The sequence below is a fragment of the Excalfactoria chinensis genome, chromosome 1, assembly GCF_039878825.1.
Source record: "Excalfactoria chinensis isolate bCotChi1 chromosome 1, bCotChi1.hap2, whole genome shotgun sequence".
Lineage (NCBI taxonomy): Eukaryota > Metazoa > Chordata > Aves > Galliformes > Phasianidae > Excalfactoria > Excalfactoria chinensis.
In genome coordinates this window covers 143,930,984-143,954,945 of record NC_092825.1, presented here as the reverse complement: position 1 = coordinate 143,954,945, position 23,962 = coordinate 143,930,984, and the positions used below count along the sequence as shown (strand labels likewise).

Genomic DNA, 23,962 nt, shown 5'->3' with positions numbered 1-23,962 from the left:
TGAAAACACTGAAGGAACAGTCTTCTGGTAGACTCAATGGTAATACAAGGCTTCTGATTAAAAATAAGTTTATTGTTTTAAATCTTCACTGAGACTGGATTACAAATGTCTAATGGTTGACCAAGTAGATTGCTGCTGACCAACAGTAACAAAAATAGATTAATACAAGAAACCTTTGGACACCCTGCCAAGATTTGTCAGTAGATAAATAGTTCTCATGTTGATTGTCCAAATCAGAAAGGCAGAAGCGGCGAAAAATTGTAGGTCACCTTGAAACTCCCCCCCAAAAATGGCACCAATCCTGACAATTGTCTGATGTTTCAGTTAAAAGCAGATGAAATAATAGTGTAATTTCTGTTTCACCTTTTTCTGATTTTTTTTTCTATAAATCATGAACGGTATATCATGTCATAGAATCATTCCTGAATAATATTTCCGGATGAATTGAATCAAGCATAATCAAGCCATTGGATAGAAGAATGCCATCTCATGAACAGAAAAAGAGAAATTACAACATACCGCAAAATGAGGAAGAAGATCTTCTCTATCACTTTCTGTAAACGCAGAAATTTCTAATGCCCTTGGTCGATGATCTACAACAGCATGCACAGGAACTCCTCTGCCTCGACCCCGTCCACGTATTCCTCTACCTCTGCTGCGTGATGCACCTCGACCTCTTGCATGGACCCCTCTACCACGAACTGAAGAAAGAATTCCTCGTTTGGCAGCCTAAGATTTACACACACTGAGTTATTAAAATTCATCACCTAAATATTTAGACAAAATTAACACATATTCTGATGTTTCCAAAAAAAAAAAAAAAAAAAAAAAGCATCTGTAAAGAAGACTTTGAGCAGTTTTATGATCTTAAAATAATATGTTAAAATAATATCTTCATTAATAACATTCATAACATGAACAGATTAAAAAATAGTACTGGAACAGAAAAAGAACATATTAAAACAAAAGTCAAAAGAGAACTCAGAATGCTAAACAAAATCACAGTAACAATGTTTTAAAGCATCCTACTGAGTTTACAATGTCGGCACTGCTAACACTACTTGAGTGCATGCCAATGATCTTCATCCATGAGGAAATCAATTCATGACTGCTACATTAATAAAATCATTTAGGACACCTATGAAATATTACTCACCATCAGAATAATTATTTAAAATGTTTGTTTTTGAATCATCTCAGTTCAACAGGCTTGGTTTATTCACAAGCCTGTTTTCATGATCAGCAAAGCTGCACAGTTTGGATTAAGATTTTAATGCAAACTAGCTGCATGTACATGCACTGTGTGCACACGTAGTTATACATAAAATATAACCAATCTTTTTTAAGAGGGATTTATTTAAGCAACACACCACTCTGCTTTAGAGTAGAAAAAGCATGAGTATTATCCAATTATGTAGCTACTACACATACAGGCAAGATAGTAGGATATAAAACAGAACTATTAGCCATCCAATACTATTCCTAATTTTTTAAACTAAGGCACAAAGAATCCAGTGCAGTCTTCTGTATTTTATTTATTTTATTTTATTTTTAGCAGTAAGTCATTCAACAAAGAATATCTTTCTGGACACTGAATGCTTAGGACATATTGTATTTGTACTTGGAAACTCCACCTTCTCTCAAAAGTAATGCTGTGTTAACATTACTTTTTGGCACTTTGGCCTTATTGGTTAATAACATTGAGAGGATGTAGACACTACAAGAAAAAAATAGATCCGACTGTGTTTTTTTTCCTTTGTAATTAAACACAGTACCAGCTATAGACAACAACTTAACAATAGTCTAATGTCCACAAGGATGAATCATAGATCTGTAAAATACCACATCATCTGAAGTTTCAGAATTTAAATAAATAAGTGATCGAAATTAACACTGATGCTTTTTCTCCACTGAAGCAGAGTCAAGAAACTTGTTCTTTTAAATATTATTGCTAACTGCCTCCATCTATAGTAAGAAACATAATATTGAACTGAATGATACAATTCACAAGTCAGCAAAAACGTAGGAAAATATTTCATTAAAAGATAGAGACAAAGACGAGAGGAACATACTTCTAGCTGCAGCTCTGTGTATTTCCGTCTTAATTCAGTAACTTCCTCCCCAGCTTGCATCTTCTTGTATAAATCCAGTTCAGTATCTAGTAACTCTTTCTGCATCTAAGAAATTGTCACAGTAAATTATTAGTTCCACAATTTACATTCTCTAGTGAGGAAACAATTTTTCTGATGAAACCTAAGAATCTATTGCTATGCTCCTATCAGCAGACTATTTCAGAAATATACAGTGACTTAAAGATTGGCCAGAGCTGGCCTCCAGGTAAGCAAAAAGTCTGTTTTCCATGTAGAATTGTGGTGGTAAATTCCTAGAAATTCCTAAGAAAAGGGAATTTTAAAACTAGAGTGCGTAATAATAATCTAAACTTAGCCAAGCTGTAGCTTATTGATGTAGACCACAGCTGTAACTTTGGTGGTAAACTGCTAACAAGCCTAGGTTTCCACATAAAAAAAATAAATCAAGTGCAAGCTTAGGAGGCTTAAAGATGCAAGATAAAACTTCAGTGTGTAGCAGCACGATTTTGAGCTTGGTGATGTCAAAGCTTTTAGTACACCAAGCCAAGCCAAAAGAATTTGTTCTAAGCTAGAGATACACAAGATAGAAAATGCAAAATTATATGATAGCAATGAAGTGATAAAAAGGGACTCTACAGGAAAAAAAAAGAAAGCATTGTTATGAATGAATACACAATCCATACTCAGTAATGAGAAGAAGCTTTTAAGGTTGTCACAATTCCATAATGAAAAAGCACAAATGGTAGTTCTGTTCAGACCATAGTAGAAGAAAAAATCCCAAAGTATCTCTGCTAACAAAAGGTTGGTCTCCGGCACACCTATAGTTACCCTTCAGCACACAGTACCTTAAAAACAATGAGGAAGTTCAAAAACATGTATCAAACTCAAAGTTGACTCTGAAGCCAAACTGAGACACCTTTACTGTACGCAGAGACGTGCAGGTGTTGATACAGGTGCAGAAAAGAGCTTTGTGTGACTATGAAAAATTTTATTTGAAGTTTTGTTCTGAATTGGAAAGTTGTTTTCTTTTGAATGGAAAAAGCAGCAATCAAGTGTTCTAATGACAGCACAAATGAAGGAGAAAATTATAAATGACTATGATGTAGTTTTACATTTACACCCCATTGATTCAAAACCACAGCATGTAATGTATTCAAAGGCTGGCTGTCAAGAGATGAAGGTTTCGCAGTTGTGACAGTTGGAAACCAAGTATCACCACTGAGTGATAAAGAAGGAATTGTTTTTGTGTGTTTCAGTTTTTTTCCTGGAAGCTTTAAAAGAAAAAAAGCTGGATTATTCAACTGGTAACTTCAATCTGAACCCCTTTCAGCCCCGTTTTCTGATTATCTACAGCAACCATAAAAATTCATCTCCTGTATAATGATTTTCATAGTTTTTATAATTGCAAACTGTTTCTCAAATCCCAGTGTTGTAATGGTGTTGTAATGCACCGAAGACTTGACAAAGTAACCTCTCTGACCAGAAGTTATAACTCACAAAGTAGCTTGTGACTTTGGTGTCAGGAAGTCTCTAGACTTTTGAGGTCTATTTCTAGTGCTCTTAATGAAAATATCCCTTTTTACAGAGCAGTGCTTGACCTCAATGAGAAAATGCCTCCTTCAAGATCTACCAGGAGGAAGCAAAGGTTTCTACACTCATGGGGAAGGGTGTTTTGTAGTCTGCATGATCTGGAACAAGACAAAAATAAGTGAGAACTACAATCACATGAGGACCAGGTTGACAAAAAAAACCCAAAAAACAAAACAACAAAAATAGGAATATGGACTGCAGAGATCTCAGGATCAACATAAAGATTTGAAGATAGAAAACCTCAAGCATGCATATACCAATATAAACAAGGGAGTACCTATGGAACAGTAACAAAGGGGAAGATTTCATTTCTTTTCTGGGAAATCAGTGCCTCTCTGAAAAACCTGTAAACTAATAAAATATTATTGGAAGCAAAATGGAGGAACTAGATATTTGTGCAATTCCAGGGCTACAACTGCACAGAGATTATACAGAATGGCTTTGGTGGGAGGGGACCTCAAAGATCATCTCATTACAACTCCCCACTGTACAGTGACTCACATAACTGAAGTGCTGCAGTGGACAGATGCTGTCTCTTTAGGAAAGCCAAGTCAGGATGCTGAGAAGGAGAAATTGCCCTGTGTGTAAGCCTAAGGCCAAATGATGAGCTATTCTCAAATTTATGAGTTTAAAGTCTATATCCCCCAAGCTGCAAAACCTGTAGGAAATAGTCAACAGGACGCCTACATGAATGAATAGTGAGTTCATAACAAAATTCAAATCTTAAAACAAAATGTTGGAGAGGTGGAAACAGGCTAAGATCACGCAGAAGCAGTACAGTCTGCCTGTGCATGCAGGTACCTAGTTTCGAAAGCCAAAGCTCTCCTGAAGTGGAATAATCTGGCAAGGTGTTAAGGAACAAGAAAAACGTATGTAGGTGTATCAGCAGCAAAATGGAGACTTTGTCATGAAAAACACAGGCCTACTGGTCAATGTGGAAAGTGACCTAGCAACAAAGGAAATGGGAAGAGCCAAGGTAAGGTACTCAATGCCTTTTTCTCCTTGGCCTCTATTGGCAACACTTGCCTTCAGCAATCCTAGGTCCTGAGACAGGTAGAAAAGTCTGGAGCAAGGAAGACTTACCTTTGTTAGTAGAGATTCAAGTTAGGCAACATTTAAGCAAACTGGACGTACTCAAGTCCCTGGGAACTGATAGGATGCAATCATAAGTACTGAGGGAGCTTTCTGATGTCTCTGCAAGGCCAATCTCAATTAACTTTGAAAGGTCATGGCATTTGGGGATATTCCTCAGAACTGAGAAAAACCAAATGTCACTTTGACCTTCAAGAAGGGCAAAGAAGATCTGGGGAAATACATGATGGTCAACCTCGTCTCAGACCCTGAGAGGGTAATGGAGCAAATACTCTTGAAACCCACTTCCAAGCACGCTAAGAACAAGGAGACTGGTGAAAGAATCAAAAGCAGATCTGAAAATATTGCCGATTCCTAAAACTTTTGTAGTTCAAATTCACTCTACAGGAAGTTAGCTTCTTTCATCTAAGATCTCTAAGAAATGTTCTCTCACTAGACGGTGCTAATTCGCTCTCAAATGCCAGAAAAATCCTTCTGTCACCTTCAAAGAACACAAATTTAATTTTATTATGGCAGACTTTGAAGTTTGGAGTTATTACCTCTCGTTCCCTCTGTAAAACAGTTACTCCACTAAAGCTCTAATTATTTTAAGAGAAAGCCAACTTCAAGAAATCATAGTATATGGCCCATAAAAATGCACTACTTCAATTTTTTCCTGATTGACTAACGAGCTAAGAAGCTACAGTGAAGTTAGTACATACAGGTCATTCCAGTATTTCTTTAGGTATTTGTTTTTCCACATCTGCACATCACTGTAATTTATACTGCAACTACTTCTAATACCCCTATTTTTATGTAAAATGAAACACCATTTCTTCTACTTCAAACTGAAAACTTATAAACCATTTAAACTACATGTGGGTTATAACGTTGCAATAGCTTTTTAAAATAGAATCCCATACTTTACAGGAGGTGATTAAGCATTCTGAAAATTTAAGAACTGAATGAAAGCAGCAAGGACAGTTTAAGTGTTTTTCTGTTGTACTGGAAAATACACTATAGAAAAATCTGGCCTTTTATTATTATGTGCTTCTGTATAGTTTCCAGGTACCCTTCTCTAAAGAGAAGAACTACAAATTCCTTTTCTGTTTAGAGGGAAAGATAAAACTGCACAGTACTCATCAGACCATCCGTTCTTTCTCAGCTTGTCTCTATGGTGTATGTTCTCTAGCCACCTCATCTTCAGCATAAGGCCTTCAGTTTTGGACACTCGTTTATCTTATTTATTAGCATTATTATTAATTATATTGTATTAAACTCTGTTATCTAGCATTCTGTCATCATAGTTAGTAATTAGTTTTCTCCCTTAGCTCATTGTCCCTGTCTGGTTTCCACCCACTTTTCCCACACTCCTGTGTCATGGGTCTGTGGGTCCTCCAACCCCATTTAGTCACAGAACCAGGCCAAACTGGGCCCAAACCTTTTAACACATCTGTTCAGGAACAACTGCATTTTTCAAAGCTAGCAAAATAGAACTCTAAAGCAAAATCAAGAAACTGGTTACAGTAATATATGAGCAAAAAGTACAGCAGGTAAGAGAAATTCCTCTCACAGATTGAACTCAAATATTGATGCTCAAATCAAAGGAAACCTATCTGTATAATCTTATTTCTGAAAAATTCAACAATTGTTTCAATTTCAGTAATGTAAAAACTACAAGCAAACAAAAACACATACAGCAGTTTAGCAGTGAACTGGCTTCACTGAAGCAGCTAAGTTCTGGTACTACATGTGTCCAGTGGACATCTGCATTACATAACAATCACCTTTTTGCACAAGAAATACTCTTTTCGTTATTTCTGTTAACAACCATTACAACAGCAATTGTTTATTACAAAAGCGACAGACTATACACAGAAGACTGAATAAGGCAAAAGACAATCAGATTTCTATTTTGCTATCTTCAAAATAACGCTGTATCTGTGTATCACTGGCTCAAACTTTTAGACAACAGCACAGTTTCTAAATTAACTGCAGTCCTTCAAATGGAGGGAAAAACCAATCTCACTTCACGGAAGTCTTCAAGAATACAATAGCATATTTCTAAACATTTCTAATATGGCTGTATATTTTCATTATACTGACATAAGCATGTAAATTCATCTTTTTAGAAAGCTGATCAAAACATGAGTACCTGAGTCTTAGTTTTCATGCTTTTTAGAGGAGTCCCTCCTCCTGATGATACACCTTTTAATTCATCCTTTAACTTGGTAATGCTGTTAGTTAAAATCTCCAGTGTTTTCATGATTTCCGCTTTGTCTTCTGACTTCATGGCTTTATTTTTCTCGAGCTTTGAGATCAGCATCTGTCCAATTTAAACAAAGAAAACAACATTGGAATTTTCATTACAGACCTGTTTTCAAGTAATTACTACAACTAATGGAAAAACAGAGTATTGTATCTCTTCTACTATCATAGAATCAAGGGAGTTGGAAGGGACCTCTGGAGATTGAGTCCAACCTCCCTACTAAAAGCAAGTTGGTTCTCTACAGCAGGTTGAGCAGGAAAGCATTGAGATGGGTTTCGAATATCTCCAAAGAAGACAATTCCACAACCTCTCCAGGCAACCTGTTCGTTCCAATGCTTTGTCAATCTCACAGTAATTAAGTTCTTTCACATGTTTGCATGGAACTTCTCGTTGAACTCCTTCTAGATGATCCTGAACTCCTTCTAGATGATCCTTATCTTTTTGAACTGAGAAGCTCAGAACTGGACTCAGTATTCCCGATGTGTCCCCACCAGTGCAGATTAGAGGGGGGAAATAACTTCCCTCAACCTGCTAGCCACGCTATAATCTGCAGAATTCAGTAAAGAAAGCTTTTAACATTTTATATTTAGATATTTAATCTGTGATTAATGGATTTACTAATGAACATCTTGGGTTTCCATTTTATTAGCTCAAGATACTGAAATTATTTCAATAAAAATATTCAATCTAAATGATGTTTTTGCTTTTTTTCCCCTCCCAAGCTTGTGCACAGTCATTTACACTATTCTACATCAACTTATGCACTTGCGAAGTACAGACATATCTCTTACTTCTCCCAAAAAAGTATGCATTTTGCACCCAAACCACATAATTTCAACTAAAACTGTATCTAATTGTAGATGCTTGGAGTTGAAATAAAATATGACAAGACAGATTAAAATTCTAAACTTAATGTGACAATATCATTTCATGTGAAAAAATGCTTATTTTACTCTGAAAATAATGTCCCCTATTTCATTATGGGCTCCCCAGGGAGGTGGCTGAATCGCCATCCCTGGATATGTTTAAGAGCCGTTTGGATGTGGTATGCGTTGATGGCATAGCAGTAGAGGTTGAACCTTCCCATCAATATTCTATTCTATTCATCCACACTCTGTTGTGCTACAAATGGCAGCAGAGAGGCAGTCTGACAAAATAGCATCTGATATGGGAGTGTAGATGAAGCTAAGGTGTGTTACTAAATTCCTAAATGCAGAAAAACCCACTGACATTCACTGACGCTTGTTGAACATCTAAAGAGGCCAAACAGTGGGTGTGAGTGCAGTGAAGCAGTGGGAACATTTCAGCAATGATTCAGTAATAGCAGCTGTGAAACAGTGGGTCACTTCCACTGGTACAGATTCTTATGAGCACAGCACACAGGCAGTACATGGCTGGCAAGAATGCATAGCAGTTGTAGTTACCAAAGAAATAAACAGAAGGCATTCCTTTTGGAGCAACCTACAAATATGTCAGTTTTGTGGCTTATTCTGAATTCAAAAGAATAAATTTTACACCTGAACTGCTGGCCTTCACTAATGCTAACACTTTACCTTCTGTGTTTCAATGTGCTTCTCTAAGATTTCTTGCTTCTTTTTTCTCACATCTTGTTGAAGTCGCAGTGCTTCCTAAGAACATTAAAAAAAATACAGAAAGTTTCTGGATTTTGCAAAATAATTTCAGAAGAATAATATACTACCTCACAACTGTAAAGTGGGAGCTTACAATAACAGGAAAAAATAGTAGCAAACTCAACCCTAAAGAGAGTATTTCAAACTCTATTTTGGAAAACTAAGTGTCACCAAATAAGTGAAGAATCTAATTATCTTTACTTGCATAGCTGTATACAATGTAACTTGAAAGGTAAAATAATATACTACCACAAGATGTACAACATGCAAACTTGCAAGGATGGTATCTTGAAAGAAACTGTGATTCTAGCCACTAAATCAAACAACCTCTTCAGTACAGTTCCAGACACAAAAAGTTACCCTCAGAAAACCATCTTCTTTGCATCAGTTAAAAACAGAATCGTGATGATGCAATGAGCAAATCAAAATGAATTGAACCTGATTAACTTGTGACATACTGCACTCAGAAAGAACAGTAGGAGACTGCCACAGCTGCTGTGTTCAGATCTTAACAAAAGCTTCTTGAGAGAAAGCAACTGCTTCTTGCTCTTGGATATAGAACATAAAGCATCTTAGGTACAATGAAAGTAGCAGGAAACTGTAAAGAGCTTTGTTAAACAAGATAAAAGAGGAGTGGCAGAAGATGAATTTGCACTTCTAGATCACCAATCAACTATTATCAAACTGCAGTTGATTACCATATACAAAGTGTAAGTGCACAACAGCCACAAAAAGAAATAGTAACAAGGTCTGTATGTATATTCTCGAATACTGACAAATCCTGCTGCGTGAAATGTTAGTTTTGCAATACAGTGTGCAATCATTTTTCTGCAAGGAAAGGGAAGATAAGACAAGGGGACAAATGTTCAGAAAAACTAGGGAGACAGAAAGCAAGAAGGGAATGAGTCCCACAAAATCATGTTTTTCCACAAGTGCTAGTAAGTATATTATAATGGAAATTTCTGAAGACAGAGGACAGCACAAAAAGAACCAATAATTTGGCATGTCTTCAATGTTTTCTCTCAGAAATAAATAAATAAATAAATCTACCGGTGTTATGTTAAATCAATAATTCCATCATTCCAGGTGTTTTTGTTTTGTTTTTTGTTTGCTGTTTTTTGCCATTTCACAAGCACTCAGCACTAGCTTATCTTGAAAGCTATAGGCTCTGAATCCGAAAAACATGTTTTGGAGGACACGTATGAAATGAAATCCCCAAATCAGAATTAATTTCTTTCAAGTCTGGACCAATGTCACAACTGACATGCAGCAACAAACTGCTACTTCAAATTATATTAAACATTAGGCTCATATTTGCATATAACCTCATATTTAATTCTTAATATGCAACTCAAAGCCAGTCAGATAAATACTGTCCTATGTCTAGTTTTAATAAAGTGTAGGAATAAAGCCAGAATAGGAGCTTTACTGGGCTCTGAAAATCCAAAGCAAGCTTAACTAAATTTGAGTGATCCACTTAGGACCAAATCTAAGACATTTTTGTTGCACTTTCTCTTCAATATTATGTAGAATTAAAAACAGACAGGAGAACTATAATTTGGACAATAAAATACAGTCACATAGTTCTCAGTTTCCAGGTGAATACACAATTGTGACTGCTAAAAATACGAAATGTAACAAGAACAAATGGCCTGTTTAATGAGAATAAAGGTCAGTTTTAGAAAGGCTTAAGAGAGAACACTGACTATACTACAACTGTACTGTATTGCCTTCTCACTCACAAGAGACAATCCACACCTCAACATGGAGATTTTGTTCCACAAAAAGTGTTCCACATTACAAACTACTGGAGTTTTAAATCTGCTTGTACTGCCTGAACATGCACTGAAAAAGTAATAAAACAATAATGAATTTTCTTGACCTCTGAAAAGAAACAATTATAGTAAATTTAATCTTGCAACTAATATTATCTATGCTCGAGATGAATACATATATAGTGTATCTATCTCTAGTGGTCACAAGTTCCCAATCTAGATCCATTTTATAAAGAAGTATATTTAATTTACCTGTTTTTTCTTCTGTGCTTCATTAGAGTCTAGCACGGAAGTGGAAACAACAGGCAAAGATTTCTGTGCTGCCTTCAAAGCAGCAGGGTTGTACACAGTTTTTGTCAAGCCAGTGGAAGTGGATAAAACCTACAGAAGGAAATCATTTTATTTTTCTTTTTTGCCAGTGAATTTCAATTAAAAAAAAATAATAATACATGACGGTATAGAAATATATAAGTGTATTTTCTTTTGTCTGTTTTGATGGTATGGAATATAAAAAATTTGGTGAAATAATTTTATTTGGAGTTGCTGAAGTTAAACAACTTTCAAAGAGGCAGCATCACATCAAATATATGAGAATTCTGAGTATCAGTTTATAAATTCTTTCCAATGAGATTTCGTTTTAAAATGTAAAAAGTTGTATGTACTTGAGCATAATTAAGGAAGCAGGAGACCGAGATTTGCTCAATCAATAAACGATTTATTTTCTTTTTATTATTTTTAAGTTTGAAGTCCCATTTGATATAGCTGCATTTATTTTCTTGGCAAAATTCAACAATTGTAAAAACTAAGGTCCAAAGCAGATAAAATAGCTCCTTTTCACAGGCAGTTTTTGCAAAGAACTGCTTGTACCATCAATATCGGGCAAGACATACAGGGATGTCTTGTACATTGTACAGCAAAGAAGACACTCCTATGCCTAACTTATTTCTGTATGACATTTGCATAGTTCTCCATGACTTACTGAGAGCACAGCTGTCTGCTTTACATCCTCTCTAGCATTTACTATTTAATTCTCTACAGTACCTGAGGACTGGGAATGTTCTATTTCTTGCAACAGTTCCTAAAGTACATTTTGGCCATTGGTCAGTATTAAAAAAAATCCATGATTAAGAGTTGGAGATGATAACAGCACAATCTTATCTGCCTTGATAGCAAATCACAACATTTTCATGAATTAAACTTATACATGTGGACAGCTAACAGATGCATGCAGTCTATTGGTCACCATGCAATCCATAAAGCAGATACCAAGCCCAAGACGAAACAAAAAGGACAGACAATATTAGAAAGCCAGAAAACATCAAGAGATCAGAAGAATAACAAGGATGCTTCACATAAAAGACTTTCACATAATTGTGCTATTGATACTATTTCTTCCCCACATATAAGAGTCTTCTAGAGTAGGTAGTGCAGACAGAAAAAGGAAAAAAATAAAAATAAAAATAATAACAATAAAAAAAATCAAAGCATGTTATAAAAGCTGATATAAAATGATCTAAGCAGGCAACCAAAAGAGAGATGAAATTGTTTTTAAACTTCTTAAAGCACATCAACATATGCACATCCCGACCACGTTGTTTCTCTTACAAAGTAGCTTTGAGACAGGTCAAATTAAAAAGAGCAGACCAAGTAAAGAACAAAAACAGGGACACATTCCTTTCGCCCTGAATTCTCTTCATGGCAGAATGAACCACACTTAGCCATCTCCAAAAGTAAGAAGAGATGCTACAACAGATGTACCTGCATTAACTAATAAAGAAGAGCAAGAAGTGACACATTAACATCTTACATCTTCTAATGTTACTCAATAGGGAGTGAATCTCTTCCTAGGTTCATGAACTGCAAATCCTTATTCAGATTTGAAAAGGCCTCACAATAGCTGTTTCATCACACCTCCCTCCTTCCCTTCCCTCCTTGAGAGGCAAAGATACCTACTTTCTTACTGTGAACCTCTTGTAATTTCCTGCATTCAGTCAAAAGCAGAAAAAGCATCTAGGACCTATCTACATTTCTGACAGCTGTCAAATTCTAATGGTCACCGAGCACTGTTAGAGGAAACTAAGCAAGGTATTCTCTTGCAGAAGGGAAGCAGTAGGTAAAACAAAGTCAAAACAAGTTTCAAAACTCCACTAAAACTGCGAAGGAAACTGCTGCTTCACAATCAATCCACTGAACAGCTCGGCAGCTAACCCAAAAGAGTCTAGACTGTAAGACACAGAGGAAAAACCTTTCCTAGCATGAAATTACTCTTTGTAGAAAGGTGTTTCAGGGTAACTTGGCTCTTAGAAGAAGAGGGAAAAAAGTACTCCCGCTCAAACTGAAACAAACTTCCCATTTCTAAAGTGTGTATATAGCATCTGTGTAAAATGTTGTTCTTTGCAACAAATTTAGGTCAACAAGAATGCAACAGAATACAGCCAAGAAGCAAAGATCAGTATGTTTAGGTGGAATGCTTAGCTTGACTTGGCACAAATTGAAAAGACATCAGTGTTTAAAACTAAACATGAACTGTTGTTACATTTGTGTGCAAAACACAGAACTGTATCTTTGTAGTTAAGTTTACTATCAGCATTAACAGATAAACTGAAAGAGGGAAAAATGCAGTGGATGCTTCACTCACCGTAGGTCAAGCCAATTCAGAATAGAAAAGATACAAAACTAGACACAGGAATCTCATTAATGGGTAAAACTCGCTTGCCTCCAAATGCTGTCTCAAATGAACATTATCAATGGGGAAGCCCATGCCCAAAGGTGCTAAATAGGTCTAGAAACCAGCATTATCAACTTCACTACAACAGAAGCAAACTCCAGCAACATTAATAGCTGTTCTGAAAATTGCTACCATTGGGCAAAAGATAAAACTCATAACTACTGTTCAGGTGCAGCTCTCACACCTTACCTCTCTGTCCTTTCTGCACTGATTAGTTTTTAAAAGTAATGCAAATATTAAGATCAAGTAAGAGAGTAAATGTTTACAGCATCAGCTTTTAGGGAACACACAAGTCCGAAAGCAGTTGTTTGGTGGCTTTGTGCTTATGTCTTGTATTTTCAAGAAAACAAAATTTTTTTTTTTTTTTGAAATGCATTTCTGCATTTGTCTGACAACTCAGGAAGCATTTCTAATCATTTTTGTGACTGAAAAAAATGGATCTACCATATCAAAACAAAAAGATACAGCTTCTGTCCTAGTATGCTTACTTACCCTCAGTTAATCTGAGATTCTGTATACTATATTGCTTAATACTAACCTTGGAGAAATGACTTTATTCACATTTCTGAAATAAACTGAGTATTAACACAAAGGTTTTCATTATGGAAATTATTATTTTGGAGTTGAATGCAAGAGGAAGGCAATGAAAGATATTCTCTTACCTTTTCAGTTGCTGGAGTAACTGGTTTTGACACAAAACCCAGTCTATCCTTCACAGACAATTTAGTCATATTCTAAGAAAATAACAGAAAAGTTAACCTTCAAATATGTTTATGAATACAATAGTTTGTGATTTCCTGTATAATTTTGAATGTTAGGAATTTAGTGAGTAAATCTGTTTTTTCTAAAGTAAGATGTCTAAACAACAACAAATTAATACCATTATGCTGTTGGAAAATGAATTTGCTAACAGAGTACTCCCTACAGATGCCCTTCTAAGTGCATTTCAGTTTCTGTGTTTTTATACTGCTATTTGCAGGCATCATTTGCAGGAAATTGGAGTTTGAATTTAAATTCACAAATTCAAACCTGTTGAAAAAAAAAGTGCAGTATTCTTCCTTTTCAGAAGGAAAACTGACGTACCGTCATAGTGCTATTTATGATACTTCCATCAAAACTTAAAAGCTATTTCATACATGAGTAACATATCAGATTCTGCCATGATTCCTATTGGTACTACAGCTTTCCTCATCCCTAAGGGTGATGTACAGATACTGAAAATACTTTCAGATGACCATCTGTCTCACAGCTTTAATTTAACAGATAAGAAATTAAAAGATAGCTTTTAAGTTCTAAGATAGAAATTAACTCCCGTCTGAAATCTGAAGACTTTAACATAATATTAATAAAATATTTTTAGTCTTGTTTTTTAAACCGTGGTACTTTTTTTTAACATAACTTGGTTAAGAGAGCTGGTTATCAGTGCACTGAGGAAAAACTGAGATACAGAAACATTGTTCAATCAAAATATATGCACTTATAAGCACTCAATACCCATTTACACTGTATGAGTAACTTTCACTGACAGATTTACTGGCATTTATTTATACACTACGAAACTATTACATAAATGCACGTGCCTGATTATTCTTTTTTTTTTTTGGATGGATCTTACATACCTGAGTGACTTCTGTATTGGCACTCTGTGCTTCAGCAGGTTCAATATTACTTGCAGGTACAGGACCTAATCGTTCCTTGACTGATTGTTTTACTACTGGTAAACTCGGTTGCTGAACTAAGGGTTGTATTACCTGTAACACCCCCCATCCCAAAAAGAACACATTGTAATATTAGTAACAAAACGCTACTAAATATGCAGTCCAACAAATATATAGAATTCCTACGAAAGCATTTAGATTTACATTTTTTCCTACCAATCAACAGCTTTCCACCTGAGAGCAAACATAAACACATCAGAAGATTAGGGACATTGTACTGACTAAAGTGTACACAACTGTAACATTTACTTGGCACAAGTAGCTCACAATAGCATTTCCGTTAATCACATCTATTTAGACTATCTTAAGGTCCACATTAGAACTGGGTAAAAAGTGACCTAATGTGATTCTCTTCACAAAACTATTTTATCAGCCACCTGTGGAAAAGCTAATCACAAACCCGTGCTATAAAGATTCTCACTTTTTACACTGATACATCATTCTTTACCTCCTAAGAGGATGACCACGACACTGGTAGGACTGGAGAAATAGAACACAGCAGCTGAACGTACCATGGTCATACCCTGACAGCTAACATCTTTTAATTTGACAAAAACATAAATTAAATACATAAGACAAAAAAACAAAACAAAACCTCATGCTTCTGACCTCATGCTTCTAATACATTGAGGGCAAAGTCAGCTATAACTGAAGTACTTTAAGAAAAGAGAACCTGTACTAACTGTAGCTATGATATCAAATAAAGATTTAACAAGTTAATGTTCACCCCCCAAAAAAGCTTAAGAATTAAATAATAATATGTTTATTCATTCAATGATTTTATATATATATATATTTTTTATTCTGATGTACAAGAACATGAAAGTTCTACATTTGAATTTTTAATTTCCTGTTTCCCCATTTTTTGTCACTGACCACATGCCTCCAATCTCCCTCACTCAACTTTGAACTGTAGTTTCTTGACAAAGAACGTGACCAGATATCTTAAGGGACTATAACAAACCATCAAGGTTTACATGTCAAAGGCATGCACTGGGAAACTAGTGACTTGACTAAAAAATCATAACAATACTTACAGCTGCGTATTTGTGATTTTGCAAAAATGTTACAAATATTTTATTTAACATAAAGAACCAAATATTTGGTTTTTAATACATTTAACACTGTAAAGTTGGGTGACATTATCAGCAAGTAAGCTGATGGCAGTAACTTCTCAAGCTATCCTATTTGAGAGAGCTTGCCAGTACTCACATAAATGATGTACTGCACTGCCCTCTTCTGGCTGATCGTATGTAAGGAAAGCTTAGAAAATAATCATCTTGAGTTACACAGCTTCAGATAAAGTAACAAAGATATTTATAAATGAGAACCCAAACTCAAACCTAAAGGACGCCACTGGGGAGACAGTGAGGTGGGTCTTCACCCCATAAAAGTACTTTTAGTATGCAGTACATTTGTTACAAAACAAGGGGACAAAAGAAACTGTTATGTAAAATGCCCTATAGCAGGGCTGCTCTGGAAAACTGGATGATGATGATGACATGCCATCAAGAAAAAAGAAGGAATCAAAAACCTGCAGCAGCAGTTGAAAGAATCCTATAGTAAATCACCTGCTTATTAAATAATTGTAAATAACATCAATATTTCTTCTACAAAGGCTGTGTCATTTTTTTTTAAGTGTAGAGCATACTGTTCCACACTGATAGCACAGACATTTAAGGTAGGATCTCAGCTCAAAAATGTAAAATGTCCCTATCCGTTCCCACAAAATTAGGCTAATATTGCAGCTTCCGCTGTGAAAGCATTTCCTCTCCCTTTCTACATACGTAGAAGATGTGTAGATACGTATTTAAAAATACAGACATATTTGGGTAAAACCAACTCCACAGCTACCTTCTATAGCTGTATGCAAGTTGAAGAGGAAAGGAAAACAGACAAGAAAGAGCAGCATCTTCTGGGAAAAAAAAAAAAAATTAAAAAAAAAATCTAACTTCTACCACCTGTCTTAGATTCACCAGAAGAAAAAATAAAGAAAAGCCTCCATTAGCTAAAGTCAAAACATTATTCAGACATCAAGCCTTTGCATAAGATGACACCATAGCAGTGTTATCCTTAAGTAAGGCAAGGGTCTTCTTTCAGTACTTTCCAGTCATATTCCTGAACATTCTATCCGAATTCGAAGAAACAACTAAAGAGTGATTTTGGAAATGAATGACATCAAGCATTCTGTATTTTAAAAGTATTTGGCTTACTCTTTCTACAAACGTTTTAAAATAATGTTTAGAAGTAACTATTTCAGATAAAATTCTAGACAGAACACTCTTAGATCCTCTACCTTCTGTGCAGTAGTTTGGATTTGTGGTGCACATCCTTCTCGATGCCAGTAAACTTTGATAAAACGATTATTTAATACTGCTTCTGTACTTGATATCGCTTTCTTGGCTTCCTCATGCGTGGCAAACTGAATAAGGGCACCTTCTGGATCACCTTGATATGCAACCTAAGCATTAAAAGAGAAGAACAAAACACTTACAGCATGCAGAATTTTTGTTGTTACAACTACAAAATCCATAGTTCAGAAACTCCAGAGAAGTTTACAATTTAAACCTAATATAAGTCATCAGATGAGCATTTTCCATTCAGGATTCTGTTTGAAACGTCCGGTGTTAAGAAGAAATCTTTAGATTACACTAATTAACTTTAATACGATTAAGTAACAAATTTCAGCAGTCAAACAGAATTTCTAAGGCAAATATATGTAACTGTTTGAAAGATGAGGAAGAATCACTGGAATCTAGATAATTAATGTGAACAAACACAGTGTCATTGTTAATATCAGAGCTAAACAAAGTTCAATTTAGTTTTCCTCTTTTGGATGTGAATGTATTATCTTAGATACCTTCAAAGAACAAAATTACAACTTCCAGAAGACAAGCACAGCTCACAATCTCTGTCCCTTCACCCCCTCTTTTTCCTCTCTTTCCCTCCCTCTTCCCCTCATTCCTTTCCTTACAGAACCATAATACCTGCCACTACAGGCTTATTTGCAGATAAATATTTATTTAGCCATTCAATAGTTTAAGAGCAATTAAGAGAGATTTCAGTTCCCTACACATTCAGATGGGCACAGGAAGTTCACTCTCTATTTGTACACAAAAATATTGCATTACAGGTCTCCATTCAATCTTTCATTGCAAGCAAGGAAGCATACATGAAAGCACTAGTGTCTGAAACTACTTGTTGATAAAGAAACATGATGAAAGATCAGGCTGAGTAGTTTAGAGATTAGGCATGAAATACTGACATTAAACACAGCCTACAATATGTAATATCAAAGTTCTTTCCATCTCCTCTGCATCCTTCTCTAATTTTTTGCTTATTTATGTTAATAAATGTCAGCTTAAAAAAGAAACAAAATGTGAGTCACTCAGATATTTCGGGAAGTAACTATCAGGGATAAAACACCACAATTATGAGACTAGAAACCAATTGTAACAAAGGGATTGTTATCTTGATGAGAAATACAGGTTCCCTATAGTTAAAATCAACCACAAAAAATGAAGTTCACACTACATCCATACTTATGGAAAAGGATGAAGGAAAAAACATTCCAAAATCTTTTAAATGTTTTATATAAATTATATTAGAAGTCTCATCTGTGAAGAGAAAATTAAATCTTGTTCAAACCTAAATAAGAACTACAACATTTCACTTCTAACTCATCAATAATAATTTCATTAAAACAGGGAGATCACATTTAAGAAACAAGTTAGGAAAATAAAAAGAACAGTTTCAGGAAATTAGTTACAAAGCACTTGGCATTCTCCTTTTAGTAATTACTGTCGGCATTAAGCCCAAGTAGATGTGTCTTCTCTTTGTTGATTCATACCTGCAAGTTGACCAAGTTTCCAAATTTACTGAAGTGCTCATTAAGTTTGCTGATATTGTTAAGTTCTGGAGGAACCTTCCTCAATTCAAGTTTTGTGTTTTCATTTCCAAACGGTACCTTCTTCTGGAAACCTGGGCTATTTGTTCTGTTAAAATTTTGCCTGCAACAAATAAGAAACAAGCCAGAAATTCACAGTAAGCTACTAAATACAATGTAAAATGTTATATGCTTACACTGGATTGAATGTGTGACACAGACAGTTTGACAGATGAATAAAAACCAAATCCCATACAATTTTAGAAAAGTGTAGAAGGGTACAGTACACAGGCCTCTATACTAAGCATCTGGATAGGGAGCTAGGAGATATGGTTTAATGGTTTGCTGTAGGTATGGTAAAGGGAGGACGGTTGGACCAGATGATCTTGTAGGTCCTTTCCAAACTTGTGATTCTATGATTCTATGATACTTGTATTTTTGCTCACTCATAATCTCACCATACCTCACCACAAAAATCTCTAAGATAATTCACGATATTTTGATTGTCAGTAACTCTTAACTATGCCACAGTAACTCTCTCCAAATGCTGCTGCTTCTCAGTCATTCCCCCTGAATCTCTTCACAAATTCCTAATATTTCCAGGCTTTCCTCAAACACAGTAATGTCTTAAAATCTCTTCCAACATTTTATCTCAGGTGTATCTGGACACTGAGCACCACATTCCACATTTTATGTCAGTAACACACCTGGCAACTCAATCCAAAATAGCAAAAAATAAAACTAAAAACTAAATCCAGACATCTCTAGTAAGTATCACGCTGCAAGGCTCCATATCTTACATCATTTCAGCTTTCAGAGACCAAATTTAATTCAAAGCAAACCTAGCTATCTCTGTAGCTTCTCTGAGAGATGACAGCCATTACAGTCCTCTCTATAGTATCATTTATTTTAATATAGCCAGCTTATTCACACTTTAACTTGCTTGCAATTTATGTAATTTATATTTATGTATAATATATATATATATAACTTATATTGTAATACAACTATATAATTATATATATGTATAATTTATATAACATTTCAAAATGCAGAAAGGATCTCCACTGAACTGCAACTGTTAAGCCAACCTCCTGTTAATGACCACTTACTTGTCAAACCAAGTCTTCTTTGTCGGAACTCCACCATCTCCTGCACCAATTGTTCTTTTCCTGGATTCAGCATCTACCACTATTCTCATACTGCTTTTATTAGGAGGTTTTTCTGTAAACAGATAAAAACGTTAATTTTTGTATTTTCTGTTTGCACTGAAAAAACACAACTGATCATTGTTCAAAAATTGCATCAAATCATGACTGCAGACTAATCTTCTTAATCTTAACAATTAATAGATGCTAAAAACATCTAACAGCTTTCATTTTGTCACATTAACATCATACAAAAGAAAAATAAGAGAAGGGTAACAAAAGGCATCTGCCTCCATTCACAGTGTCCCATACAGGATCCTGAAGTTTGCACCGTTTTTGCTAAGACCTCCATTCTTCTATTAAATGGCACACACAAAAATGTTTTTGATAGGAAATATACGACACTCCAGAACCCTGACAATAGGAACAAGACCATGGGGTAAGGAATGAAGTAGCTCTTTCTGAAGAACAGGAATCATACAAGGAGGGGATCCTTACTGAAACTGTAGCAATAAAAACTGAAGATTAAATACAAATACATACTGATGTAATTAAACCCACAGTCAAAACAACTGTTTTCATTTACTTTTATCTTCCATTCTCATTTTGTATGCTGCTACTTCTTTCCCAGGGCCATGGGAACTATGAGTTTAAGACGACTGACTGACCTGTACCAGATAAAAATGACTACGTTGCTTCCACAGGAAAAAAAAAAAAAAAAAAAACGATTCTATTACAAAAACATTTTCTATATGAAAGATGTGGAAAGAGACCAGTTATTATGCCTAAGGGTATATCTGTAGGATATTTCAGTAATAGATTTCATTTTATCTGCCAAAAAACAATAAGCAAAATTCCTTGTCTAATTAAACTTCTCTTACCTACAAAAGATAGTTAAAAATGAACCATTTTCCAGTACTAGATTCTCTGAAAAGTTCTTCAATTTACATTAATGTAAGAAATCTTGCTAAACTAAGAATGGCTTTGAGAGCATACCTCTGGGTGGTAGATCCATATCACCTGATGTGAGTCCTATCAAATTTGGTCTTTGAGCATGTACTCTGTGTCTATACATAGGTCTGGAAGTGTTTGTTATACTTGGAGCTTCTGGATTATAGCCATCTGTGTCGTACGTTTCTGGTAACAAACAAATTGTCTAATTAAAATAAATTGCAGTTTAAAAAAAAAAAGTTTGCAAATATTATATTTCAACTAATTACAAGAAACAGTTAAAGTGGAAAGTCTGTTGTATAACAGCTATCTTAAAAAACTACCATGCCAAGTTATCACAATGAAAACACTATTCCATAGTTAAGATTTACATTTTACATGCATTTTTTTTTCCATTTCTGTCTTGAACTAAATTAGGAAAAAAAAGTGTTAAATAACTGTCACAGTCTTAAAATGATACAATGATCTCAAACTATAAAATTATCTCTAAACACACTACAGTATGAATCAATGTTATTCTATTTAGCAAACCTTGTGGGCAAAGCCTCAGTACTACACCTGCTGTAAAAAGAGAGGGTGGAGCAGGAGGCGGCTGGTGATGAATACCCGTTGTAACAACAGTAGGAACTGAGCTAGTTGCTGAATTTGGGGGAGCATCCATGCCAGCAGGCTGCAGAGGGGGAAGAGGAGGGGGTGGTCCTGAGGAAAAGAAAAACAATGTATTAGTGTATTATCCACTAGACTTACTTTATACTCAAACTCACATGGAAATTGATCTGAAATGTTCTTAAGATTATTAAAACAAACAAACAAACAAACTCCATTAATTCCTATGAAATCATTCTCATTGGCAGAAGGCTCTTCACTCAGATCACAGACAAAAGCATCTCAATATTCAATTATTTCCAATTTAGCAGCTGTTTGTTTCCAGGGTTTTCTCTTCTATTCTAATACCAGTTATTTTTATACAATTCCACCAAGTGAACTCAAAGAGTTGAGTTTTGTTATGCCATGCCATGCTTTTGCTTAGACACAACTGAAATATTGTTTCTTATTCAAGATTCACACTTTATATGCAAATTGTACAGACTCTGCAACGATTGCCATAAAAAAGCAATACTGAGAACATCGTACAGTTTATTAAAAACATAACTAACATTCTTATATCAACTTTTTGCACTGCATTATTTTGATTTTTTTTTCCCTGAGGTACCTGTTACAGGTGGAAGGCTAGGTGGTAAGGGGCCTGGTGGTGGTACTGGAGGTCTAAGGTTAACAGGAGGAGGACTCAGAATTGGTGGAGGGGGAGGAAGTCCAGGAGGAGGTGGTCCTTCGACAACAGGGGGTTGTGCTGGAAAAGGCAGAATGCCAGGAAGATTCACATCTTCTACTACTACTGGATCGCTTCCATGATCAAAAGGGCACATATCTCCTCTCATACAGAAACCCTTTTCTGAAACATCAAAAACAAAAATAATTTGTAGCATTTAAGAGCTTTATGTACAGCTTCAGGAAAAGTTACAGAACACAGAAACTGAAAAGTCAAAAGAACCCCACACTAATCCCACAGAGGACCAACTGCAAAACATGAAACTAAAGACAGGAGAAGAAGCATACTCTAATTAGCTAGCCAGTAAATATTAGAGGATGGCTATATCACAGCTTCCCAACAAAGTACTATTTGCTTCATACACAAAAACTGGAAATAGCAAGCTGCTATATAAATGATCTTTTAAAGATGCAAAATTTCAGTCATGCTTGGAGGTGCTACTTTAGAGGTATATCTGTCTGCACATTCTGACCCTTTCCCAGAATCCTGTAGAGCTATAGACTATACCACAACACTCCGCAGCTCAGCTTACATTAGAAGAAAACTTCAAAACAACTAGTTTTACAACTAAGCTTTCCCAAGAATTAGACCTGCAAACCTGAGACTTTAGCCACATATTTTTCTTTTTAAAAACTATGTTATTAATATAATCAGAGTTCTTAATACAAATTCACCTAGATTTTAGACTTTTGATATATAACAGAAAAAGCCTCAGAAAAACACAGTATGGGGAAATCTTATTCTGTTTAGAGGTTGACTGGCTGGACTTAGTTAAGCCAGCACAAGCTGCAACAGTCTATTCAACTGATAAGACATGGAAAAAGACAGCATAAGATCTACGCAAGCCCAAAAAAATACTCAATTTTAAGAAATATCTAATCTGTAAAAGGCAGTTTAATGTAAGTCTAAGAAGTTACAGCTCCTGGTCTTCTAGTAAATTAATCCCTCTTAGACGGGATGGAATAAAACCAAAAATTGATGACATCAGTGAGGTTCTAATTATGCCCCAAACAATCAAGTATAGTATCTGGCTTAAACATAAGATAAAACAAGAAAACTGGGTAAAAGTCCACTAGTATTTATATAAAAAACAAAACAATATCCATTATCCATATAAAATAAATCTAACAAAAAAAAAAAAAAAAAAAAAGCAAACATAGAAGCACTAATAAAAATATTTACAAAGTATGTCCTTAAAGAGTGGGATAAAAATGCATTCAAAAATTGTTACAGAAAAAAACACAATTGTATTAAGGAAGAATGTGGGCAGCTGTGGCAAGCAATTAAGAAAATCTAGACTTACCATCATAATCTCTACAGCGTTTCTTTGGCAGTGGAGGTCTTCCATAGGAGTTGTGGTCCAGCTGCTCTTCATGGAATTCCGACCAGCTTTCAGTAGTGTTATTTCCATGATGAGCAGGAGCAATAACAGTAATAGTGCTGCTCAGTGTAGGTACAGGATAGTGGCCAGATGAAATATTTGTTACAGAAGAAACTGGAGTATAATTGTTTTCTAATGGATCTGTTCTATCCATATCATATTTTGCCTTTCCCAAATCCCTTTCTGAAAAGAAGAAGGGGAAAAAGAGTTAATTGGATGACTGTGTACATTTTCACCATACACAGAGAAACCGTTAAGTTTATTTACTCAAAGTCAATTTATCTCAAAACATAAAAATAGTAACTGGAATGTTCCGCTCATTGCCCAGAGCTGAGCCTCCATACTTGGAGCTGTTTATAACTTGACTGAATAAAGTCCTGAGCAACACGTTCCA

The 23,962-nt window shown here is 35.3% G+C and overlaps 1 protein-coding gene across 6 annotated transcripts in view; it reads right to left on the bottom strand.

Moving 5' to 3' along the window:
- The window catches only part of RBM26 (RNA binding motif protein 26), a 47,254-nt gene that overhangs the window by 7,641 nt on the left and 15,651 nt on the right, over positions 1 to 23,962 (bottom strand). For 2 of the 6 annotated variants that reach the window (XM_072352410.1, XM_072352419.1), the window contains exons 6-19: positions 23,491 to 23,751; positions 22,071 to 22,310; positions 21,389 to 21,556; positions 20,903 to 21,043; positions 19,871 to 19,982; positions 18,723 to 18,882; positions 17,169 to 17,333; positions 14,774 to 14,905; positions 13,817 to 13,888; positions 10,679 to 10,807; positions 8,574 to 8,648; positions 6,907 to 7,077; positions 2,073 to 2,177; positions 520 to 729 (exon numbers count right to left, since the gene is read on the bottom strand). In XM_072352410.1, coding sequence (XP_072208511.1) covers positions 520 to 729; positions 2,073 to 2,177; positions 6,907 to 7,077; positions 8,574 to 8,648; positions 10,679 to 10,807; positions 13,817 to 13,888; positions 14,774 to 14,905; positions 17,169 to 17,333; positions 18,723 to 18,882; positions 19,871 to 19,982; positions 20,903 to 21,043; positions 21,389 to 21,556; positions 22,071 to 22,310; positions 23,491 to 23,751 — 2,141 coding nt within the window. The remainder of the gene's footprint in view (positions 1 to 519; positions 730 to 2,072; positions 2,178 to 6,906; positions 7,078 to 8,573; positions 8,649 to 10,678; positions 10,808 to 13,816; positions 13,889 to 14,773; positions 14,906 to 17,168; positions 17,334 to 18,722; positions 18,883 to 19,870; positions 19,983 to 20,902; positions 21,044 to 21,388; positions 21,557 to 22,070; positions 22,311 to 23,490; positions 23,752 to 23,962) is intronic. The other 4 variants (XM_072352430.1, XM_072352438.1, XM_072352447.1 and 1 more) reach the window with 3 other exon arrangements.